The sequence below is a fragment of the Oncorhynchus mykiss genome, chromosome 22 (assembly GCF_013265735.2).
Source record: "Oncorhynchus mykiss isolate Arlee chromosome 22, USDA_OmykA_1.1, whole genome shotgun sequence".
Taxonomy (NCBI): domain Eukaryota; kingdom Metazoa; phylum Chordata; class Actinopteri; order Salmoniformes; family Salmonidae; genus Oncorhynchus; species Oncorhynchus mykiss.
The window spans coordinates 17,149,517-17,169,275 of NC_048586.1; the positions used below are offsets into that span (position 1 = coordinate 17,149,517).

Here is a 19,759-nt window from a genome sequence, read left to right on the forward strand (position 1 = left end):
GTGTGTGTGTGTGGTTTGGATTTACTATCCTTGTGGGGACCGGAAGTCCTCACAACAATAGTAAAACAAGGACAATTGTGGGGCCATTACACCGGTCCCCACAAGGAAAAGGCTTTTTTAGGCTTTGGGGTTAGGTTCAGGGTTAGGGTTTTGGGGTTAAAGTTAGAGTTAGGTTAAGGGTTGGGTTTAGGGGTCAGGGAAAAGAGAGAGAGGGAAAAGAGAGAGAGAGAGAGAAGAGAGAGAGAGAGAGAACTTCTGTGAGTGTGATGTTTACAGTTCATTTTTGTTGTTTATTTCACTTTTGTATATTATCTACTTCACTTGCTTTGGCAATGTTAACATATGTTTCTCATGCCAATAAAGCCCCTTGAATTGAGAGGGAGGGAGGGAACATTATAATGCATGCTCAGCTCAACTGCCTCCTTGTCTGCTGTGAATGGCACCACAACCCTTACAGGAGCTTCTCATCTAAATCACTGTCTACTGGTATTAAGAGAATTATTGCAGGGACATGTGGTGTGGGAGAGCTGTTGTCTTTACACTTTACCACTCAGAGGGGGGTATGTTTTTTAGACAGAGATATTTGAATCTAGATCCGTCTCTTTATATACAAACACACATACATACATACATGCATACATTCATGCATACATACATATATATATATATATATATATATATATACTTCATGACCAAAAGTATGTGGACACATTCTCGTCAAACATCCATTTCAAAATGAATATTGCCGCTTTTTACACATTCTTAAAGTGAAGGTCTTTTAAGGGAGTATGCGAGCACATTTGTTAAGTCTGGCTAGGCACCAGCCGAACTGAAGCACGCTTACGCCTTCAGACAGCAGCTCCAAATAGTCCCCGTTGTGAACGGCTAGGCTAGGCTAGGCTACATTACAGCTTAAAGAATTCCTCTTGGGTTGTTGACTTAGTTACACCCAGTGTCACCCAGGGCAGGCCAGGCTGAGGTGATTAAGTCGTAAACTAGGCCGCTCCGGAGAGGAGGAGTCTGGATGAACACATATAGCAACTTCCTCCTCTTTTCCTGCCTTTCATTATTGCGGGGGCATATTGGACCCTTCGGCTGTGCAGGACAACGTCCATAGTAGAGGATAACTCTGAATCAGCCAGCTTTCCCCCACACATCAGATTGAGAGTAGGAGTACACTTTTCTTCTGTTCTCGCATATTCTACCACATTTTCCATGTTGCCTTTACTAACTTAAGGGTAGCCTAAGCTTTCGCAATGAGGGAAAAAAAAGGCTCACGTTTCACTGTGATTATTCACTGTGTTATTGTCTTAAGCCCACAATACAGCGCTCCAGCACTCAGTTCACAGGGATAACCTTGCTAATGTGGCAGAAAAAGCATTAAAAAACATGGGGGTTTTTGCTGAATTCACAGAATATGAGAAGTTGACTGGCTGAGTGCCATTCTGCGGCTTCCCTTCAGTCTCCAGCTTCATTCCACTTCAGAAGTAATTGATAAGAAAGTAGGTCTTAGATTATATACAAAAACACCCGCTCAGCTAAATTAAATTATAATAAGATAATAAATATTAGAGAGAGAGGCCATGTCTGAATAACCATACTAGCGTACTAAGAGGAGGACCATCATCCTAAGTGAATTTCATAAAAATGGTCAAACGTTAAAAAAGTTATCCTTTTTAAATGAAACTATACTAAATATATTCACATGTTACCAAACAATTGATTAAAACACACTGTTTTGCAATGAAGGTCTACAGTAGCCTCAACAGCACTCTGTAGGGTAGCACCATGATGTAGCCAGAGGACAGCTAGCTTCTGTCCTCCTCTGTGTACATTGACTTCCATACAAAACCTAGGAGGTTCATGGTTCTCAACCCCTTCTATAAACGTACACAACTTCCGGAGGTTGTCCTCCAACCTATCAGAGCTCTTGCTGCATGAACTGACATGTTGTCCACCCAAAGGATCAGCGAATTAATCTAGTACTGAAAGCATAAGCTACAGCAAGTTAGCACTGAAGTGCATAAAATGTGATGAGTAGATGACTGAAAGAGAGAGAGAGAATGAGGTAGAGAGCTTTTTTTCACTTTCACTTTGCTAGCAAATGCAGCTAGCTAGTTTAGTCTACTCAAACACCAGGCTCAAATGTTAGCTAGCTGGCAATGACTATCCAACACAACCCTGGAACTCTTAAGGTAAGCTTTTGATTTTATTTATTGTCACCTGGGCCCACCTGTGTAACTGATTCATTTCTCTAAACTCTGAATAGAATAGGAATGGAGTTATAGGCCTACTCAGGCTGGTTATAGGCAAACTATCACATTTGATTTATACTGTATACTTTAGCCAACATGTTTCAAGAAGGCCACCATAGTCCCTGTGCCCAAGAACACTAAGGTAACCTGCCTAAATGACTACCGACCCGTAGCACTCACGTCTGTAGCCATGAAGTGCTTTGAAAGGCTGGTCATGGCTCACATCAAAACCATTATCCCAGAAACCCTAGACACACTCCAATTTGCATACCGCCCCAACAGATCCACAGATGGTGCAATCGCTATTGCACTCCACACTGCTCTTTCCACCTGGACAAAAGGACCCTGGGACTAAACACCTCCCTCTGCAACTGGATCCTGGACTTCCTGAAAGGCCGTCCCCAGGTGGTAAGGGTAGGTAACAACACATCTGCTACGCTGGTCCGTAGCATGGGGCCCCTCATGGGTGCGTGCTCAGTCCCCTCCTGTACTGCCTGTTAACTCATGACTGCATGATCAAGCACACCTCCAACACCATCATTAAGTTTGCTGACAACACAACAGTGATAGGCCTGATCCCCGACAACAATGAGACAGCCTATAGGGAGGAGGTCAGAGACCTGGCAGTGTAGTGCCAGGATAACAACCTCTCCCTTAACATGATAAAGACAACGAAGATGATTGTGGACTACAGGAAAAGGAGTACCAACAAATTTACACACTTGTGACAAATACAATTGGATTTGATTTGATTTTGCCCTTCTATCCTATTGAAACAGGATTGAAGACAGAAACAGATCATTTGGTTCCATTTTAACATATTTATTAATGAAACCAAAGTGCTGTTACATACGTAAACGAAATAATTAAATAGGTAGCCTATAAAACTAAAACAATCCACATGTTCAAATCAAAACGCCTGATAAACATGACATCAATATCGTATCCACATTCCGAATCTCCGGTGCCGACACATTCAGAAATTGAAAGATTTTGTTTAAAAGCGATGACGAGGGCCACGAGAACAAAAAAAAAAAAACTTTTCAATGAGAAAACAGAAACCCGCTTTAAAAAAATACTTCTGTTTTCAAAGATGTAGCCTACGATGCAATTCTCGTGATTAAGGAGAACAAAAAATACTTAGCTTGCATTTGAACACCACCACAGAAGCTTCACTATTGTTTGGCTACTTGAAGAGCGCTAGGGCCTACCACTCGCAGCCCAACTCTTCCAATGCATTGTGGAAAAGTGTGCATCGAATTCTACTAGATGAAGAGCCGAAATGAGTATTACATCCTGGCATTTAAACCATTCTTAAACCATACTCGATTTAAAATAGACTCGATTTTTGAAAATTCACATATACTCCATTTTCGCAGCTGAGAACGCGTCATTTGCGATTGCTTTGTTTCCCCGTTATTCGTTGATTTCGGAAGCGCATCCCCATACATTATTAATCAGCTGTTGACAAAGCAGAAAAGAGTATGACATCTGGGCATTTAAAGTATACTTTTTTTTTTTTTTTAATGTTGCATGCTATTTTCGCATACTCAAACAGCCTAATATTTGGAACGCAAGTATGGGTATTCTCTAGTGGTGTGGGGGCTGTGCTTTGGCAAAGTGGGTGGGGTTATATCCTTCCTGTTTGGCCCTGTCCGGGGGTGTCCTCGGAGTGGGCCACAGTGTCTCCTGACCCCTCCTGTCTCAGCCTCCAGTATTTATGCTGCAGTAGTAGTTTATGTGTCGGGGGGCTAGGGTCAGTTTGTTATATCTGGACTACTTCTCCTGTCCTATTCGGTGTCCTGTGTGAATCTAGGTGTGCGTTCTCTAATTCTCTCCTTCTCTCTTTCTCTCTCTCGGAGGACCTGAGCCCTAGGACCATGCCCCAGGACTACCTGACATGATGACTCCTTGCTGTCCCCAGTCCACCTGGCTGTGCTGCTGCTCCAATTTCAACTGTTCTGCCTTAATATTATTCGACCATGCTGGTCATTTATGAACATTTGAACATCTTGGCCATGTTCTGTTATAATCTCCACCCGGCACAGCCAGAAGAGGACTGGCCATCCCACATATGCTCTCTCTAATTCTCTCCTTCTTTCTCTCTCTCGGAGGACCTGAGCCCTAGGACCATGCCCCAGGAATACCTGATATGATGACTCCTTGCTGTCCCCAGTCCACCTGACTGTGCTGCTGCTCCAGTTTCAACTGTTCTGCCTTATTATTATTCGACCATGCTGGTCATTTATGAACATTTGAACATCTTGACCATGTTTTGTTATAATCTCCACCCGGCACAGCCAGAAGAGGACTGGCCACCCCACATAGCCTGGTTCCTCTCTAGGTTTCTTCCTAGGTTTTGGCCTTTCTAGGGAGTTTTTCCTAGCCACCGTGCTTCTACACCTGCATTGCTTGCTGTTTGGGGTTTTAGGCTGGGTTTCTGTACAGCACTTTGAGATATCAGCTGATGTACGAAGGGCTATATAAATACATTTGATTTGATTTGATTTGATATTCTGTAACGGCCAGAGAGTTAAGTTAATTTCAAAAACCTTTCGAGGTCTTAACGAGAGAAGAAATAAAACTCCCAAAGTCTCTGAGTGAGATGAGTGTGAAAGAGCAAAAAAATTATGGCTGTAATAAGCTGAAATGGTGGCTGTAATAAGTTGAAATGGTGGCTGTAATAAGCTGAAATGGTGGCTGTAATAAGCCATTATGGAGGTGTCACACAGATAGTGGGTCAGAGAACAGTAAAGACTAAAGAGGGAGCAGCAAAGCCAGACAGCGTCCCAAATAGCACCCTGTTTCCAATGTAGTGCGTGATTGGCTCTGGTCAAAAGTAGTGCACTACATAGCGAATAGGGTGCCATTTGGGACGCGGGCCGGGAATAACTAGCAGTTCCCGTCTGAAAACCCTGACATTAACATCAAACACTCTCTGGCTCATTAGCAGTCAGGAGCGGAGGAGGCACAACTCCACAATGAACAGAGAACGCAATCAAAGAAATCCTGGCCAGCCTGTCCTTGTTTGGGCATTGGGCAGAGCAGGGTGAAGACGCACATGGAGAAGTTTTAACAGAAATATAGGGGGGGTTTAGCATACTGACTCACCATGCAAGCACTCGTCATAAGCCTGTCCACAGGCACAGGTTAGCATGTTTAAACCAGGCAGGATCCCTCGAAGGTCTGCCGCCTCACAATCACAGGAAAGACTCGTGCAGAACCAGGAAAATAACTACAACCCCAGCATCAACGGTGACCTCCACAAGGCACCCGGTTTCCTCCTCCTTTCCCTCCCTCTGTCTCTCTCTCCAACTCCTTTTAAACACTGAGGACGGATTAATTTACACTCTCCCAAATCCCAAACAAGAATTGCCTCCGAGGCATGTCTCCATCCAGCGTTTTAAAGTACAGAACTCTCTATGGCTACTCTCTCTTCCTCTCTCTCTCTCTCTCTCTCTTCCTCTCCGTCATTCTCTTCCTCTCCTCTCTCTCTCTTTCTCTCTCTCTCTCCCTCTTTCTCTCTCCCTGCCTCACTTACTGCCTTCTTGTCCTGACTAAGCCTAAGGAGGAGCGGCCGAGCAGATGAGCACTCCGGGGGAAGGAAGTGACATTGACAGGTGCTCTCCAATGGAACTCTCCTTCCTGTTGACTTGGGTAAACAATGGGAGTGTGACGCGCTGCCAGGGAGGAAGGGGGAGAGCGAGAGAGCAGCAGAGGGAGGACTGTGAGTCAGAGCGTGTCCTGACACAGATGGCTAATCTCTCTGTTTGCACTAGATGGCTCTCTTGATTGTGGACACGCAGCACCCCCGGACATAACTTAGTCCCCGGTTCCTACCAGCTAGGACTGACGGCTAATGGTCAAAGGACAAAGCATTCTGTGCTTGTTAGCTGTGTTCACAAACGGTAAGGGTTGCGAAGAGTCCCGTGATAAATGTCATGGTAAAAACGACAGCCTCTTGACAAGGCACTTTCTACAGTGATCTGGGCCAGCTCGCACTAGGTAAACGATAGTACCACTGTTGATACAGGGTGGGTGTGTCTAAGAGTGCAGGGATAAAGTACAGCCTGACTGTACCTACTCTTTAGCAGTGGTGCAATATGGTAGGTGTGACAGAGGTTTGTGTACCTTCTATCGGGCTGTGTTACAGTGTGAGAGGTGTGACAGAGGTTTGTGTACCTGCTCTGTGGCAGGGAATGATGCAGGTGTTTTTTGGGCACTATGGGCAGGGATACCATTTGAGAGATGTTATGGAAGTTGAGTAATCTCGGGTAACCCAGAACTAAAGTCTTGCATAATCGGTCAGACGCTCGATTAAGGTCTTGGTCTGTACATGTTAAGAGAAGAGATACTAGAATGAGGATCGGAACCGGAACGAAGAGCTCCGCCCTCTCTCTTGGCAAGTTACGGGCAAGTGTCACCTCCCCTTCGTAAGATGCTAAAGATGCTAACCTGCGAAATCGGGATTTTTCCAAATAACCAGTGAGAAAAAACCTCAGCAACTTTTGCTGCTCGTTATCAATCGGTACTCATAGTATAAAAACAGAGCCTCGGTATCATTTATGTTCACATAGTCTGTCCTCGAGTGATTGTAGATAGATAGATAGATAGATGTTTTGGAAGTTCCTGTACCTGCTCTGTGCAATGATACAGTAAGATAGGTGCTATTGGATTTGCTGTACCTGCTCTTTGACGGAGGCCAGGATGTTGTTGGCGGTGGTGTCAGCCTCCATGTTCCTGTTGGTGTGTTGGGTTCCCTCTCTGATGTTCAGCAGAAGCCCCTCCTCCGTCACTGGGCTCTGCTCAGGAGCTGGCATTCCTCCTGTAGGGACACAAACAATCTGGTCACCCAACATGGTCCTCGTGGCACATACATGTGGACATATGTGTGTCGTTGCGTGCACACTACACACAACCATACCATCCAAAGACCATTGGCACAGTTGATAGATACAATAAGACACACAAGCACGCAAGTGTGCACAGAACCCACCAAGCAGACTTAGTACACAATCTGGTCATATATTCACTGACAATACTAAAACAGTAGGCTAACACACACATAGACACACCCACGCATGCCAGATGGATCACTCCAAAGATAGACAGCCAGCGAGTCAATTCCATATGGACTTAACGCACCAAATAACTTCAGTGATGATATGTGTCAAACTCATTTAAAAAAAAAACAACCCAGACAAACACACAACATCTTCAAGTGTCCAAAAAGGAAATTTGACTTTCCACAATTCCCTGAGCGTGCGGCGGCACCACAGAGGAAAACACGTAAGGAAGAGATAACACGTTCTTCTTCTTACCTCACTCCTGGGCGACGGGAGTGAAATGAAAAAGTCAGAGCGCAAGTAGTTGTGGCCTTCATTATAATTGTTGACAGGCCAAACACCAGGGGAATGTATGGGAAGGCCGGTCTTGATTAATATTTACCTGAAGGAGCCTGTTGAGCCAGACAGGGTGGTTAAGCACCAGGGCCAATGCCGGTGAATTTCTGCCCAGATATTGGCTTCTGGAAAGCGTCATTAAACAATATCTTTACACCAACCAGAGCACCACCCCTCCCAGCATAACTCAATAAGACCTCCATGAAACTGTCTCTTTTAATATACCTCATTCATTATGTTAGTCAGCTGGTGATTGGTGGAGTCGTTCTGGCGTATTATGCCAAAAGTGCCATACACTATTAAAGTTATGAAGTACATTACTACTGGAGGCGCACACACACCACAACATACCAAGTACATGAATCAGTTAACACAGGCTGACAGCCAGCCAGCCAGCAGAGAGGACCACTGGGCTGTTTACAGTAGAGACAGACAGGCCCTGGATGGGAAGCTCCTGTCCTGCAAAGACTAGCCAGGCTAGCCCTGCTACGTGTGGGAGGTCCCCCAGACATTCGGCCGATATGTGACCCCGTGGTATTCTAGCATGTTGTCACCACACAGAGGCGTGAGTATTTCATGGTGACAGCTGATCGGATCACGTGTCTGGTTAATGAAGGCAGACATGGGATATTACTACAAGCAGGCATGTTGGTAGCAGGGTTACAGAAATGTGTCAAACAGAGGAAAGCAGTTTTTCCCCCCTAGTTGTTACACACCCTTTTGTCCCAAGGAGAATCTCTTGTCATTAGTTTCTATGAAATAGAGCAGTGACAAGAAACTAGAGAGTTGCAGTTTCAATTTGAGTGTGCTCCTTCTCCCTGCTCCCCGAGTCAAGACAGTTACAAAAACAAGAGCAAAAAAAAAAGACAGCATTGTCCGGGATTTTTTTTTTAAACTGGCAGAAGAGGCCAACCCAGCAAGAGTAGTCAGGGCTCAGTCGGTTTCTGTTGAAACCCTATACTATGGAAAGGATTAGAGAGAATGCCATTCAGCTAGCATGTCCCTGTCAGTGAGAAAAACAAGTCTGCTTTTGTCACCACAGACAAAGTATCTGGAATGGCCTTTGTGCATGTACAGTGTGCATGTTCAGTGTGCATGTTCAGTGTGCATGTACAGTGCATTTGAAAAGTATTCAGACGCCATCCCTTTTTCCAAATTATGTTACGTTACAGCCATATTCTAAAATTGATTAAATTATATATTTTTCCTGTCAATCTACACACAATACCCCATAATGACAAAGCAAAAACAGGTTTTAAGAAATTTTTGCAAATGTATTACAAAAAAAAAAAAAAAAAACGTATTTACAGAAGTATTCAGACTCTTTGCTATGAGACTCGAAATTGAGCTCAGGTGCATCCTGTTTCTATTGAGATGTTGATTGGTCAATTGACTTGACATGATTTGGGAAGGCACACACATATCTATATAAGGTCCCACAGTTGACAGTGCACAAAGTTCTTCTGTGGAGATGGGAGAACCTTCCAGAAGGACAACCATCTCTGCAGCACTCTGACAATCAGGCCTTTATGGTAGAGAGGCCAGACGGAAGCCACTCCTTAGTAAAAGAGCACATGACAGCCCGCTTGGAGTTTGCCAAAAGGCACCTAAAGGACTCTGACCATGAAAAACAAGATTCTCTGGTCTGATGAAACCAAGATTGAACTTTTTGGCCTGAATTCCAAGTGTCACATTTGGAGGAAACCAGGCACCCCTCATCACCTGGCCAATACCATCCTTACGGTGAAGCATGGTGGTGGCTGCATCATGCTGTGGGGATGTTTTTCAGTGGCAGGGACTGGGAGACTAGTCAGGATCGAGGGAAAGATGAAAGGATACAAAGTAGAGAGTTCCTTGATGAAAACCTGCTCCAAAGCGCTCAGGACCTCAGACTGGGGCGAAGGTTCACCTTCCAACAGTACAACAACCCTAAGCACACAACCAAGACAATGCAGGAGTTGCTTTGGGACAAGTCTCTGAATGTCCTTGAGTGGCCCAACCAGAGCCCGGAATTGAACCCGTTCAAACATCTCTGGAGAGACCTGAAAATAGCTGTGCAGCGACGCTCACCATTCAACACAACAGAGCTTGAGAGAATCTGCAAAGAAGAATTAGAGAAACTCCCCAAATACAGGTGTGCCAAGCTTGTAGTGTCATACCCAATCAGACTTGAGGCTGTAATCGCTGCCAAAGGTGCTTCAACAAAGTACTGAGTAAAGGGTCTGAAAACTTATGTAAATGTGATAGCAGTTTTTCATTTTTTTATACAAAATGTATTAAAACCTGTTTTTGCTTTGTCATTACGGGGTATTGTGCGTAGATTAAAGAGGGGGAAAAATGATTGAATCCATTTTAGAATAAGGCTGTAACGTAATAAAATGTAGAAAAGGTGAAGGGGTCTGAATTAGAGGTCGACCGATTAATCGGAATGGAGGATTAATTAGGGCCGATTTCAGGTTTTCATAACAATCGGAAATCGGTATTTTTGGACACCGATTTGGACGATTTTCATTTTATTTTTACACCTATATTTATCCTTTATTTACCTAGGCAAGTCAGTTAAGAACACATTCTTATTTTCAATGACGGCCTAGGAACGGTGGGTTAACTGCTTTGTTCAGGGGCAGAATGGCAGATTTTTACCTTGTCAGCTCGGGGATTCAATCTTGCAACCTTACAGTTAACTAGTCCAACGCTCTAACAACCTGATTACATTGCACTCCACGAGGAGACTGCCTGTTACGCGAATGCAGTAAGAAGCCAAGGTAAGTTGCTAGCTAACATTAAACTTATCTTATAAAAAACAATAAATCATAATCACTAGTTAACTACACATGGTTGATGATATTACTAGTTTATCTAGCGTGTCCTGCGTTGCATATAATCGATGCAGTGCACATTCGCGAAAAAGGACTGTCGGTTGCTCCAATGTGTACCTAACCATAAACACCAATGCCTTTCTTAAAATCAATACACAGAAGTATATATTTTTAAACCTGCATATTTAGTAAATATTGCCTGCTAACCTGGCTTGTTGCGAACTCTGTGAAGAGTATTTCTTCCTAACAAAGACAGCCAATTTCGCCAAACGTGGGATGATTTAATAAAAGCGCATTTGCGAAAAAAGCACAATTGTTGCACGACTGTACCTAACCATAAACATCAATGCCTTTCTTAAAATCTATACACAGAAGTATATATTTTTAAACCTGCATATTTAGCTAAAAGAAATCCAGGTTAGCAGGCAATATTAACCAGGTGAAATTGTGTCACTTCTCTTGCATTCATTGCACGCAAATTTGCCATAATTTTACGTAATTATGACATAACATTGAAGGTTGTGCAATTTAACAAGAATATTTAGACTTATGGATGCCACCCGTTAGATAAAATACGGAACGGTTCCGTATTTCACTGAAAGAATACGTTTCCGGATTCGACCATATTAATGGCCTAAGGCTCGTATTTCTATGTGTTATTATGTTATAATTAAGTCTATGATTTGATAGAGCAGTCTGACTGAGCGATGGTAGGCACCAGCAGGCTTGTAAGCATTCATTCAAACTGCATTTTTGTGCGTTTTGCCAGCAGCTCTTCGCTGTGCTTCAAGCATTGAGCTGTTTATGACTTCAAGCCTATGAACTCCCGAGATGAGGCTGGTGTAACCGAAGTGAAATGGCTAGCTTGTTAGCAGGGTGCGCGCTAATAGCGTTTCAAACGTCACTCGCTCTGAGACTTGGAGAGGTTGTTCCCCTTGCTCTGCAAGGGCCATGGCCTTTGTGGAGCGATGGGTCACGCTGCTTCGAGGGTGGCTGTTGTCAATGTGTTCCTGGTTCGAGCCCAGGTAGGAGCGAGGAGAGGGACGGAAGCTATACTGTTACACTGGCAATACTAAAGTGCCTATGAGAACATCCAATAGTCAAAGATATATGAAATACAAATGGTATAGCGAGAAATAGTCCTATAATTCCTATAATAACTACAACCTAAAACGTCTTACCTGGGAATATTGAAGACTCATGTTAAAAAGAACCACCAGCTTTCATATGTTCTCATGTTCTGAGCAAGGAACATTTTTACATGGCACATATTGCACTTTTACTTTCTTCTCCAACACTTTTCTTTTGCATTATTTAAACCAAATTGAACATGTTTCATTATTTATTTGAGGCTAAATTGATTTTATTGATGTATTATATTAAGTTAAAATAAGTGTTCATTCAGTATTGTTGTAATTGTCATTATTACAAATTCAAAAATTAAATCGGCAGATTAATCGGCATCAGCTTTTTTTTATGGTCCTCCAATAATCGGTATCGGCGCTGAAAAATCATAATCGGTCGACCTCTAGTCTGAATACTTTCAGAATGCACTTTACATGCAGGAGCGCTCTTGGAATAAATAGTATTACTTTTTACGGAGAACATGTACCATAACTCTCCAACAAACAGATGAGTACAACCAAAGCCAACGCCATAAATTCAGAGTGAAACGCAGGAAGACTGAGGCAATGCAATACGACTCGTGACACATTTCCTTGAAAATAAATTACAGGTTGGGAAACTGCCCACCGAGCAGAGTGGGGGTAAAAAAAACACACTCTCAGAAAACAAATGTGCTTCGGCAAACGAAATCCGCGGGTCCCCCGGAAGCAAAAGGAAAATTATGATTTGTATCGTAGCTTACCTCTGAAATTCCCCATCCTATCTGGGACAGGAGTACTTAACTCCTCTCAGCTCGGGGTTCTCGGCTGCTCCCAGATCAGGCTCCAGAGAGTGTAGTACATACAACAGCTCTGCTGCACACTACCCCGGCTACTACCTGGCAGTTAGAGTGGCGCTGCTGACCCGGCAGGTTCTTCAGGATTACCTCTGTTGTTTTCCTTCAAACCGAGACGAGAAGAAAGAAAGAAAAAACACCTGAATGAACTAGTGGCTTTGTAAAAAAAATAAAAAATACTCCTGTGCATCAGGTCTCTGTAGGTGTTATTTGGCGTCTGGTAATTTCAAAGCCCAGCTAGAGGCTGCCTGCCAAGTACCCATAATGCACATGGAGTCAAATGCAATCAGCGCGGCTTTAAATGCCGTAATTAGGATAATGCCTCCGAGACAATACCAGAGGAGTTCACAGGATCCAGGGTAAGTTACTCAGAACAAATAGACGGGCCAATGTCATTATGAACCTGGTCACTTCCTCTGGTTTAAGCCCAAGACATAAACATGGTCAATAAAACACACAGACTTTTAGGACTTCCAGTGGGACTCAATATCTAGTGAGTATTATTGTGCCTTCTGTGTGAGTCAAAACACACCATGGCAAAAAATAAATCTGTCTGGAGTAAAGAGCTTTCCCTAGGTGACATCCCCCCATTTACACAGGCAGAAAGACAGGGACGGACAGACTCGCGCCCACGCACACTTACGCACACAACTGACCCCTGGTCAGCTTATCCATTTCTTTTGGCCAAAACACTGGGCTAATTCGACCTCTTCCCACCATCTACTGGGCACATGATATAAACTGGAGCTGGAAGTGCCCCAAGGGTCAAGGAATCAACAAAACAATGAGCATTTGTAAACACTATTAGCCTGCTACCAACTGGCTACTCGGCCAAGGAGCCTTGACAAGTCAAATCCAAATCCTTTTTCCTAAGCTATTAAAATCCTCAGCATCTCTCGCTCTGCCAAGAAACCGTTTCGCCTGACCCCACCGTAATTCCCACCGACGCCAATCAGGTCACATGGTCTAGTAGTCCAGTCAGTGACCTCATAGTGCAGCCACTCTTCTAAGCTTCTGTTATGCAATCGAAATAGAAGCTTTGCCTCCTGCCTCGCGTCCTCCCCAGGGAGCACAGAAAAGCAACAAAAAAACATAGTGGCAGACAGGCATATCCCTTCACCATTCATTACCTATCTACAAACAGTAGACAACCCCCTTCTCGTGACCTGGGTCAAAATACACATTGGAACGTTAGTCAACGAAGGGAAGAACTGCGGAGAAGAAGGCTTCATAAGGCTGACTGACACCCAAATTAACCAGGTCACATTTGTTGAACAAAGAAACGTGGAGGGGAAAACCAGAGCTCAGATATAATTATACATCAGCCTGAATTTCAGAGGCAGAACGTCTCAGCAGAGCAGCAGTCTTCAAGTTAAAAGCCTGGGAAATGCACAGTGCAAATAGAGTTGTGAGCTGCCTCAAGCTAGCTACTCACAGTAATTGGAATGAAAGCCTACCACAATATGGTGCTCCCCTTGCTTTCAATACTAAATTAGGTAAGGTGTTTAAACGTCTATGGAAACCCACATCTGTCTAAATTAAATATCTGTCTCTATCTGTCCCTTACAGATAAACCACATGATTTCACGTGTGGAAAGCCACATGATTTCAAGGGGAATTTCACGTTTTTGGAACACTTCACATGTGGTGACATGTTTTCACATGTGTAGTTTCACGTTACCACTTGTTGCTTTACATCTCATCACATTCACTTCACGTTAGATCGCATGTGATCACCTGACACTCATGTGGTTTTCCCCATAAGGGTGCTAATTGGACCAGCAACAAGGCAACCCGCCCCTATCATTCGTTCCTCTGGACTTCTTAAGGACAAGGGGGGGGGGGGGGGGGGGGGGGGGGCATAATTAACTCCTCTATAAGCCAACTGATTGGTGCCTTAGCCATGTGCAATGACCCGCCAGCCAGGTCAGCATGGAACATGAAGAGACCTCCATTACACAGCACAAAGCAGCCGCTGTAATGTCCCCAAAGACCCACAATGCTTAATTGCCTCTTTCAAATAGCATATTGACTTAGCTAAATAAAAGTGATATTAATGGTCTCGAGTTGCCTTTTCAGACTTCACTAAAGTGAGGCTGATGCCATATTTCAACACTGATAAAGAAACCCCCCCCCCCCCCCCCCCCCCCCAAAAAAAAGAACAAAGACATTCATTAGAATTGTATGTCGGGCCAAAATAAAGCATTTATCCAGGCTATAGCGAGACTGCAACATATTTCTTACCAAGTAGTTGTCAAAGACGTATTCTGAAAGCCCCAGCACAAACTATTACGCAGACAAAACACACATGCTTAGATAGCCAGGACTAGAGTCATCTGTTCTTTTAAAGGATGTGTTGTACACAAACAAGTTCAAGTACTCCACAAATGCTTCACAACATAGGCCCTAGAGCACAGAAATAACCCGCTGAGCCAATTCTGTGTCATTCAATTTCCTTTGAAAATCTCCCAGTAAAATGACTTACGAATTCTGAGGTTTTACCTCACATCAAAGATTCAAGAGGATGGCAAAGAGAGTCATGTGTGTGTACATACCTGATGCTTTCTTTGACAGCGGAACACACAAGGCTACTATTGGATCCCTAAACATGTGACTTTCTGTTGAGCTGAACAGGCTCGACAGCTGAAAACACTTTACTCTGTTTGACACACCCCAAAAGCTAAGGAATGTAATCTCAGCACGCGCTGGAGCTCGTCTCGAACACACACACACACACGCCGCGTGCATAACGCACACACGTATGCATGCGCGTACACGCCGCGGCATGCATCTGCAGTATGTAGACACACACACACTCGTACACACACACACACACACATATACACACAAACACACACACACACTCTCACGCATGCACACACAGATCAATAATATAATAATACTGTATACACATTCACACAATGTAACGCACACCCTTCGAAAAAAAGGTGCTATCTAGAACCTTAAAGCGTTCTTCGTCTGTCCCGGTAGGGTAACCCTTTGAAGAACCCTTATTGGTTCCAGGTAGAACTCTTTTGCATTCTTTACACAGAGGGTTCTACATGGAACCCTAAAGAGTTCTACCTGGAACCAAAAAATGGTTCTACCTGGAACCAAAAAGGGTTCCACCTGGAACCAAAAAGGGTTCTCCTATGGGGACAGCCTAAGAGCGCAGAGGTAGAAGTAAAAACCTACCTCTTGACGGGGTGATGTGGGACTTAATAAAAGTCAGAGGTTAGCCGTGTGGAGAAGCTGAGACCTTGACCACTCAATAGGATGACTTGAAAGGGATTTTCAAATGAGGGAGGAACATCTTCAGAGGATGTTATAGATGTTCTGTCTGCCTCACACCTCCTTGAATCATATCCTACAAATGTTGCAACATCTAACTCACTCCCGGCCAATCTGAGCGTGTGTGTACAGGGATGGGCTTGGCTCAAGATAAGCCAGGAGTCAGGCAGGAAACACAGTCATACCAGATCAGCCTAAAGCAGTCTATAAAACACGCAACTTAGAACCCAGATAGCCCTCTTCCAATGAAATTCATTCAGCCAAAGGGACTCACCATTCGCAGTGGATGACTTCATGCGCAAGCATTTTATCCATGTCTACAGTGTGCAGCGTTGCAAACAGAGGACTATGAGTGGTCATTCTATGAGGAACTTCCTCCTGTTCTGTTCATTCACCCTGCATCCATCCCAAATGGCACCCTATTCAGTTTATAGTGCACTACTTTTGACCATAGCCTATTGTGCTCTGGTGCACTATATACTGTAGTAGGGCTGTGTACCAGTATCCCATGGCAACAATGAAAACACAAACCTGCTGTAGGTAAAATACCGTGTGCGATATAGCTTGGGGGGAAGAAATGCTGCATGACAACATGTTTGTTTCCAACATTAGGGCTGTTTTCCTAAAGAAGTGGAATCCACTTTGTGTTTTGTTTCTTTGCCACAATACGAGTATCGTGACACCGTTATTGTTCCGGCCCTACTATATAAGGAATAGGGTGCCATTGAGAACGCATCCTCAGGCCTCACTGAAAGACTGATCCAAATGGCTCATCAGCGGTTTGAAACATGCCATCAGTAACATGTTGTGACAGAGTGGGGTCATGAATGACGCTCTGATTGATTGACGCCCACCGAAAGACGACTTTAAAGGGGAACGGAGCATAAACATGCTCCTTCACGTCAAAATGGAGTCAGCTGCAAACCCTCGAGAATCACAACCTTTCCATCGGCTCTGGAGGCTGGCTAAGTCTCTGAAGAAGTGAAACGGTGGCCACACACTGAGACAGAACACAAAAGTCAACTGAGGATTCTCCCTGTTAGAGCTGAAAACAAGACGAATGCTCTGATTTTCTCCACAAGAGTGAACACGACAGGCTCATTTGCCGAAGCAAAAACAGCAGCAAAACAAAGCCAAAACAGAAATACCACTCCACGTAATCCTGAGTGCTTCGTGTATTCACGGCTCATAAAGAAGGGGAATTAAATGGTGATCAAAGCCGCACTGAAAGTTATTTATTCTTTCAGACAGAAAAGCGGAAATAAATTCAGTTGAATCAATTTTCCATTCCATTCTGCCTCACACCCATAGCTGTTGCTTTTCAATTTCTACCATATCAGGTGGTTACCACATTTCAATGTGAACGGTAGAAATGTGATAGATTTTATGGAGAGGACCAGCGAGAAATACCAAGATGATCGAAATAACTAGAAACAAATAGGATGTAAAAAAAAAATGAACAAAGCATTAGCATAACAATGGGCCACTATTGGCAGTGTTCTGGCTCCCACAATGCAACCTGTCTGGAGTGAATTACCGAGCGGTGCTCAGCACCTCGGCTGCTTCTTCCGCTTAAGACTGATTAAAGCAGCCGATGAACTGCCTTCACTGTCCTCAACTGAATGATCAATCACACCACTGGTAAGGACAGCGTTAGCTTTAGCTTAGCGGCCTGCCTATTCATCAACAGGGCATCCTTGTAGGTTCACACAGCAGATGAGGAAATAAGGGGGATGACAGCGGCAACAATTACAGTCACTCACACTTCCATCTCGGTGTGTGTGCGTGTGTGTGTGTGGTGTGTGTGCTTTCTCCCATGAGCACATTTCATTGTGGAATGTACTTACTATATAATGGGGGCGTTTAATATGATGGCGGTGAAGTATCAACGTCACATCAATCTTGTTTATCTCCTGCTATGCTCCATCCCTGGTATTGACAGGGCCAGCATCCAGCATCCAGCATCCAGCTGCCATCGAGCCGTGGGCAGAGTGCCCAGTAGGGCTGTGTCAGGTCCCCTCTACAACACCATGAGAAAATGACATGTGGTGTTTATCACACAGCCGTGCCGCTGCCAGCCAGCCCTCACAACCCCCCTCCTCCTCCGGTTCCTGTTCTGTTTCTACGAGCTAGCGGTCCTGCCGTCCATGTTCCCTCCCAGCCAACATCCACATACATCCATCGCAGATCACGATGCGTCCCGAATGCTATCATATTGGCCCTGGTCAAAAGTAGCACACTATAAAGGGAATAGGGTGCCGTGTGGGACACGCTCACAAGGACTGAGACATCTGAGGACTCGCAAGTAGGAACACTCATTGGTGATAGCACATATTACTGCCATTGGCTTCAATCAAAGAGAAATGATGAACTGCAATGGGAGCGGGAGATAATCGGCTGAACACAACCTTATTCATTAGAAGACAGTCCTATCCGTGACACACAGTCCACAGGAATGGGGACTGTTCCTTGTTCCAAATGTGTAATAGCAAGAAACGCTCGACTCCACCACTGTGCCATAACAAAGCAATACCTTAAATAATATGAAAAAACAAATTGTGTTACTGTAGTGATTACAGTGTTACACATGCATGAAGATTAAAGCAACGTGGTGTCAAGTGTAAAACAACTGATCGTAAAGGTTAACCCTTTTGTCTTAACGTAAAGTGATGCCATCTTCAATGCCCTCACACAGCACGGAAAGGATCAAACCACTATAGTGGGTTGGGAGAAGATGACACTAGGGACGAAAGACATATAAAACCCCATCCCAACAACACGTGGGAGAAGATTATGGGGTAAGGAACCACCTCGGGTAAGGAACAGGCCATCCATGTATCCATCAGTAGAAACTACCAGCAGCATATCCCCTATAAAGAGAGGGCTCAGGCAGAAGACGAGTAAGACTGGATCTGGCAACATCTCCCCTGAGGGCTGATTTGCATTAACATTGCTTATTAAATACGCACTGATTTAGAGTGGATGAACAGAGGTCACCGAGAACCGTGCTGCCGTCCATTCAAATGAAGTGGTTGATACTGATAACTGCATGAAAGAGCCTTTAGAAAACAGCATTTGGGCCTCCCAAGTGGCACAGTGGTCTAAGGCACTGAATCGCGGGTGTTAGAGGCGTCACTACAGACCCGGGTTCAATCCCAGGCTGTGTTGCAGCCGGCCGTGACCGGGAGACCCATGAGGTGCCACACAATTGGCACAGCGTTAGGGGAGGGTTTGGCCGGTCTTGTCCTATCGCGCTCTAGCGACCCCTTGTGATGGGCCGAGTGCATGCACGCTGACTTCGGTCGGTAGTTGTGTGGTGTTTCCTCTGACACGTTGGTGCTTCTGAGCAGTGCGGCTCAGCAGGGTTGTGTTTCGGGGGACGCGCGGCTCTTGACCTTCGCCTCTCCTGAGTCCGTACGGGAGTTTCAGACTGTAACTACCAATTGGGGAGAAAAATGGGTGAAAAGTACAAAAGATATATATTTTTAAAATCCATTCAAAAAATAAAGAAAATGGGGATGAAGTAATTCATTTCTCATTACAAATAGAGTTGGTCCTTCCAAGGCGAGCCAATCATTAAGGGCTGGTTAGCGTGCCGCAGCTAGCGTAGCACCCATAGCTTTTACAGCTCATTAACACTTCAAACAGGCCCCATGGTGGTGGGCGTCCCTGACCTGCAGTGCGGGAGCACACCTGTCTTCTTCTGTTCTGTTCTGTCCTTCAACTCACAGCTGGGAAAACAGGCTACAAAACCACAATTCCCCTATTTGAGAATGCTTAACCTTAACAACTGTTGTATCTCCCAGTTCCGTCAATCACTTCTACAATACCAACAGTGTTGCAGAGAAATAGATTAAGTCATAGCAAACTATGAAAAGTGAAGTACATTTCACAAATCACCAGTGAAATCAAATCAAATAAATGACTTATTAATATTATTTGAAGGTCGCATTTCCGTCCCCATGTTCCTTCCCTTCTCTGGCTTCGGCGCAAACAAACGTCCTGTCACGTTTCATCTGTGAAGTAATTGCC

The 19,759-nt window shown here is 44.4% G+C and overlaps 1 protein-coding gene across 5 annotated transcripts in view; it reads right to left on the reverse strand.

Annotated features, from left to right (window-relative positions):
* LOC110501511 (plakophilin-4) overlaps nt 1–19,759 on the reverse strand; it is a 114,010-nt gene that overhangs the window by 85,182 nt on the left and 9,069 nt on the right. For 2 of the 5 annotated variants that reach the window (XM_036958883.1, XM_021579147.2), the window contains exon 2: nt 6,941–7,080. In XM_036958883.1, coding sequence (XP_036814778.1) covers nt 6,941–7,080 — 140 coding nt within the window. Of the gene's footprint in view, nt 1–5,366; nt 5,901–6,940; nt 7,081–12,343; nt 12,540–15,631; nt 15,776–19,759 lie in introns of those variants that run through there. The other 3 variants (XM_036958884.1, XM_036958885.1, XM_036958886.1) reach the window with 3 other exon arrangements.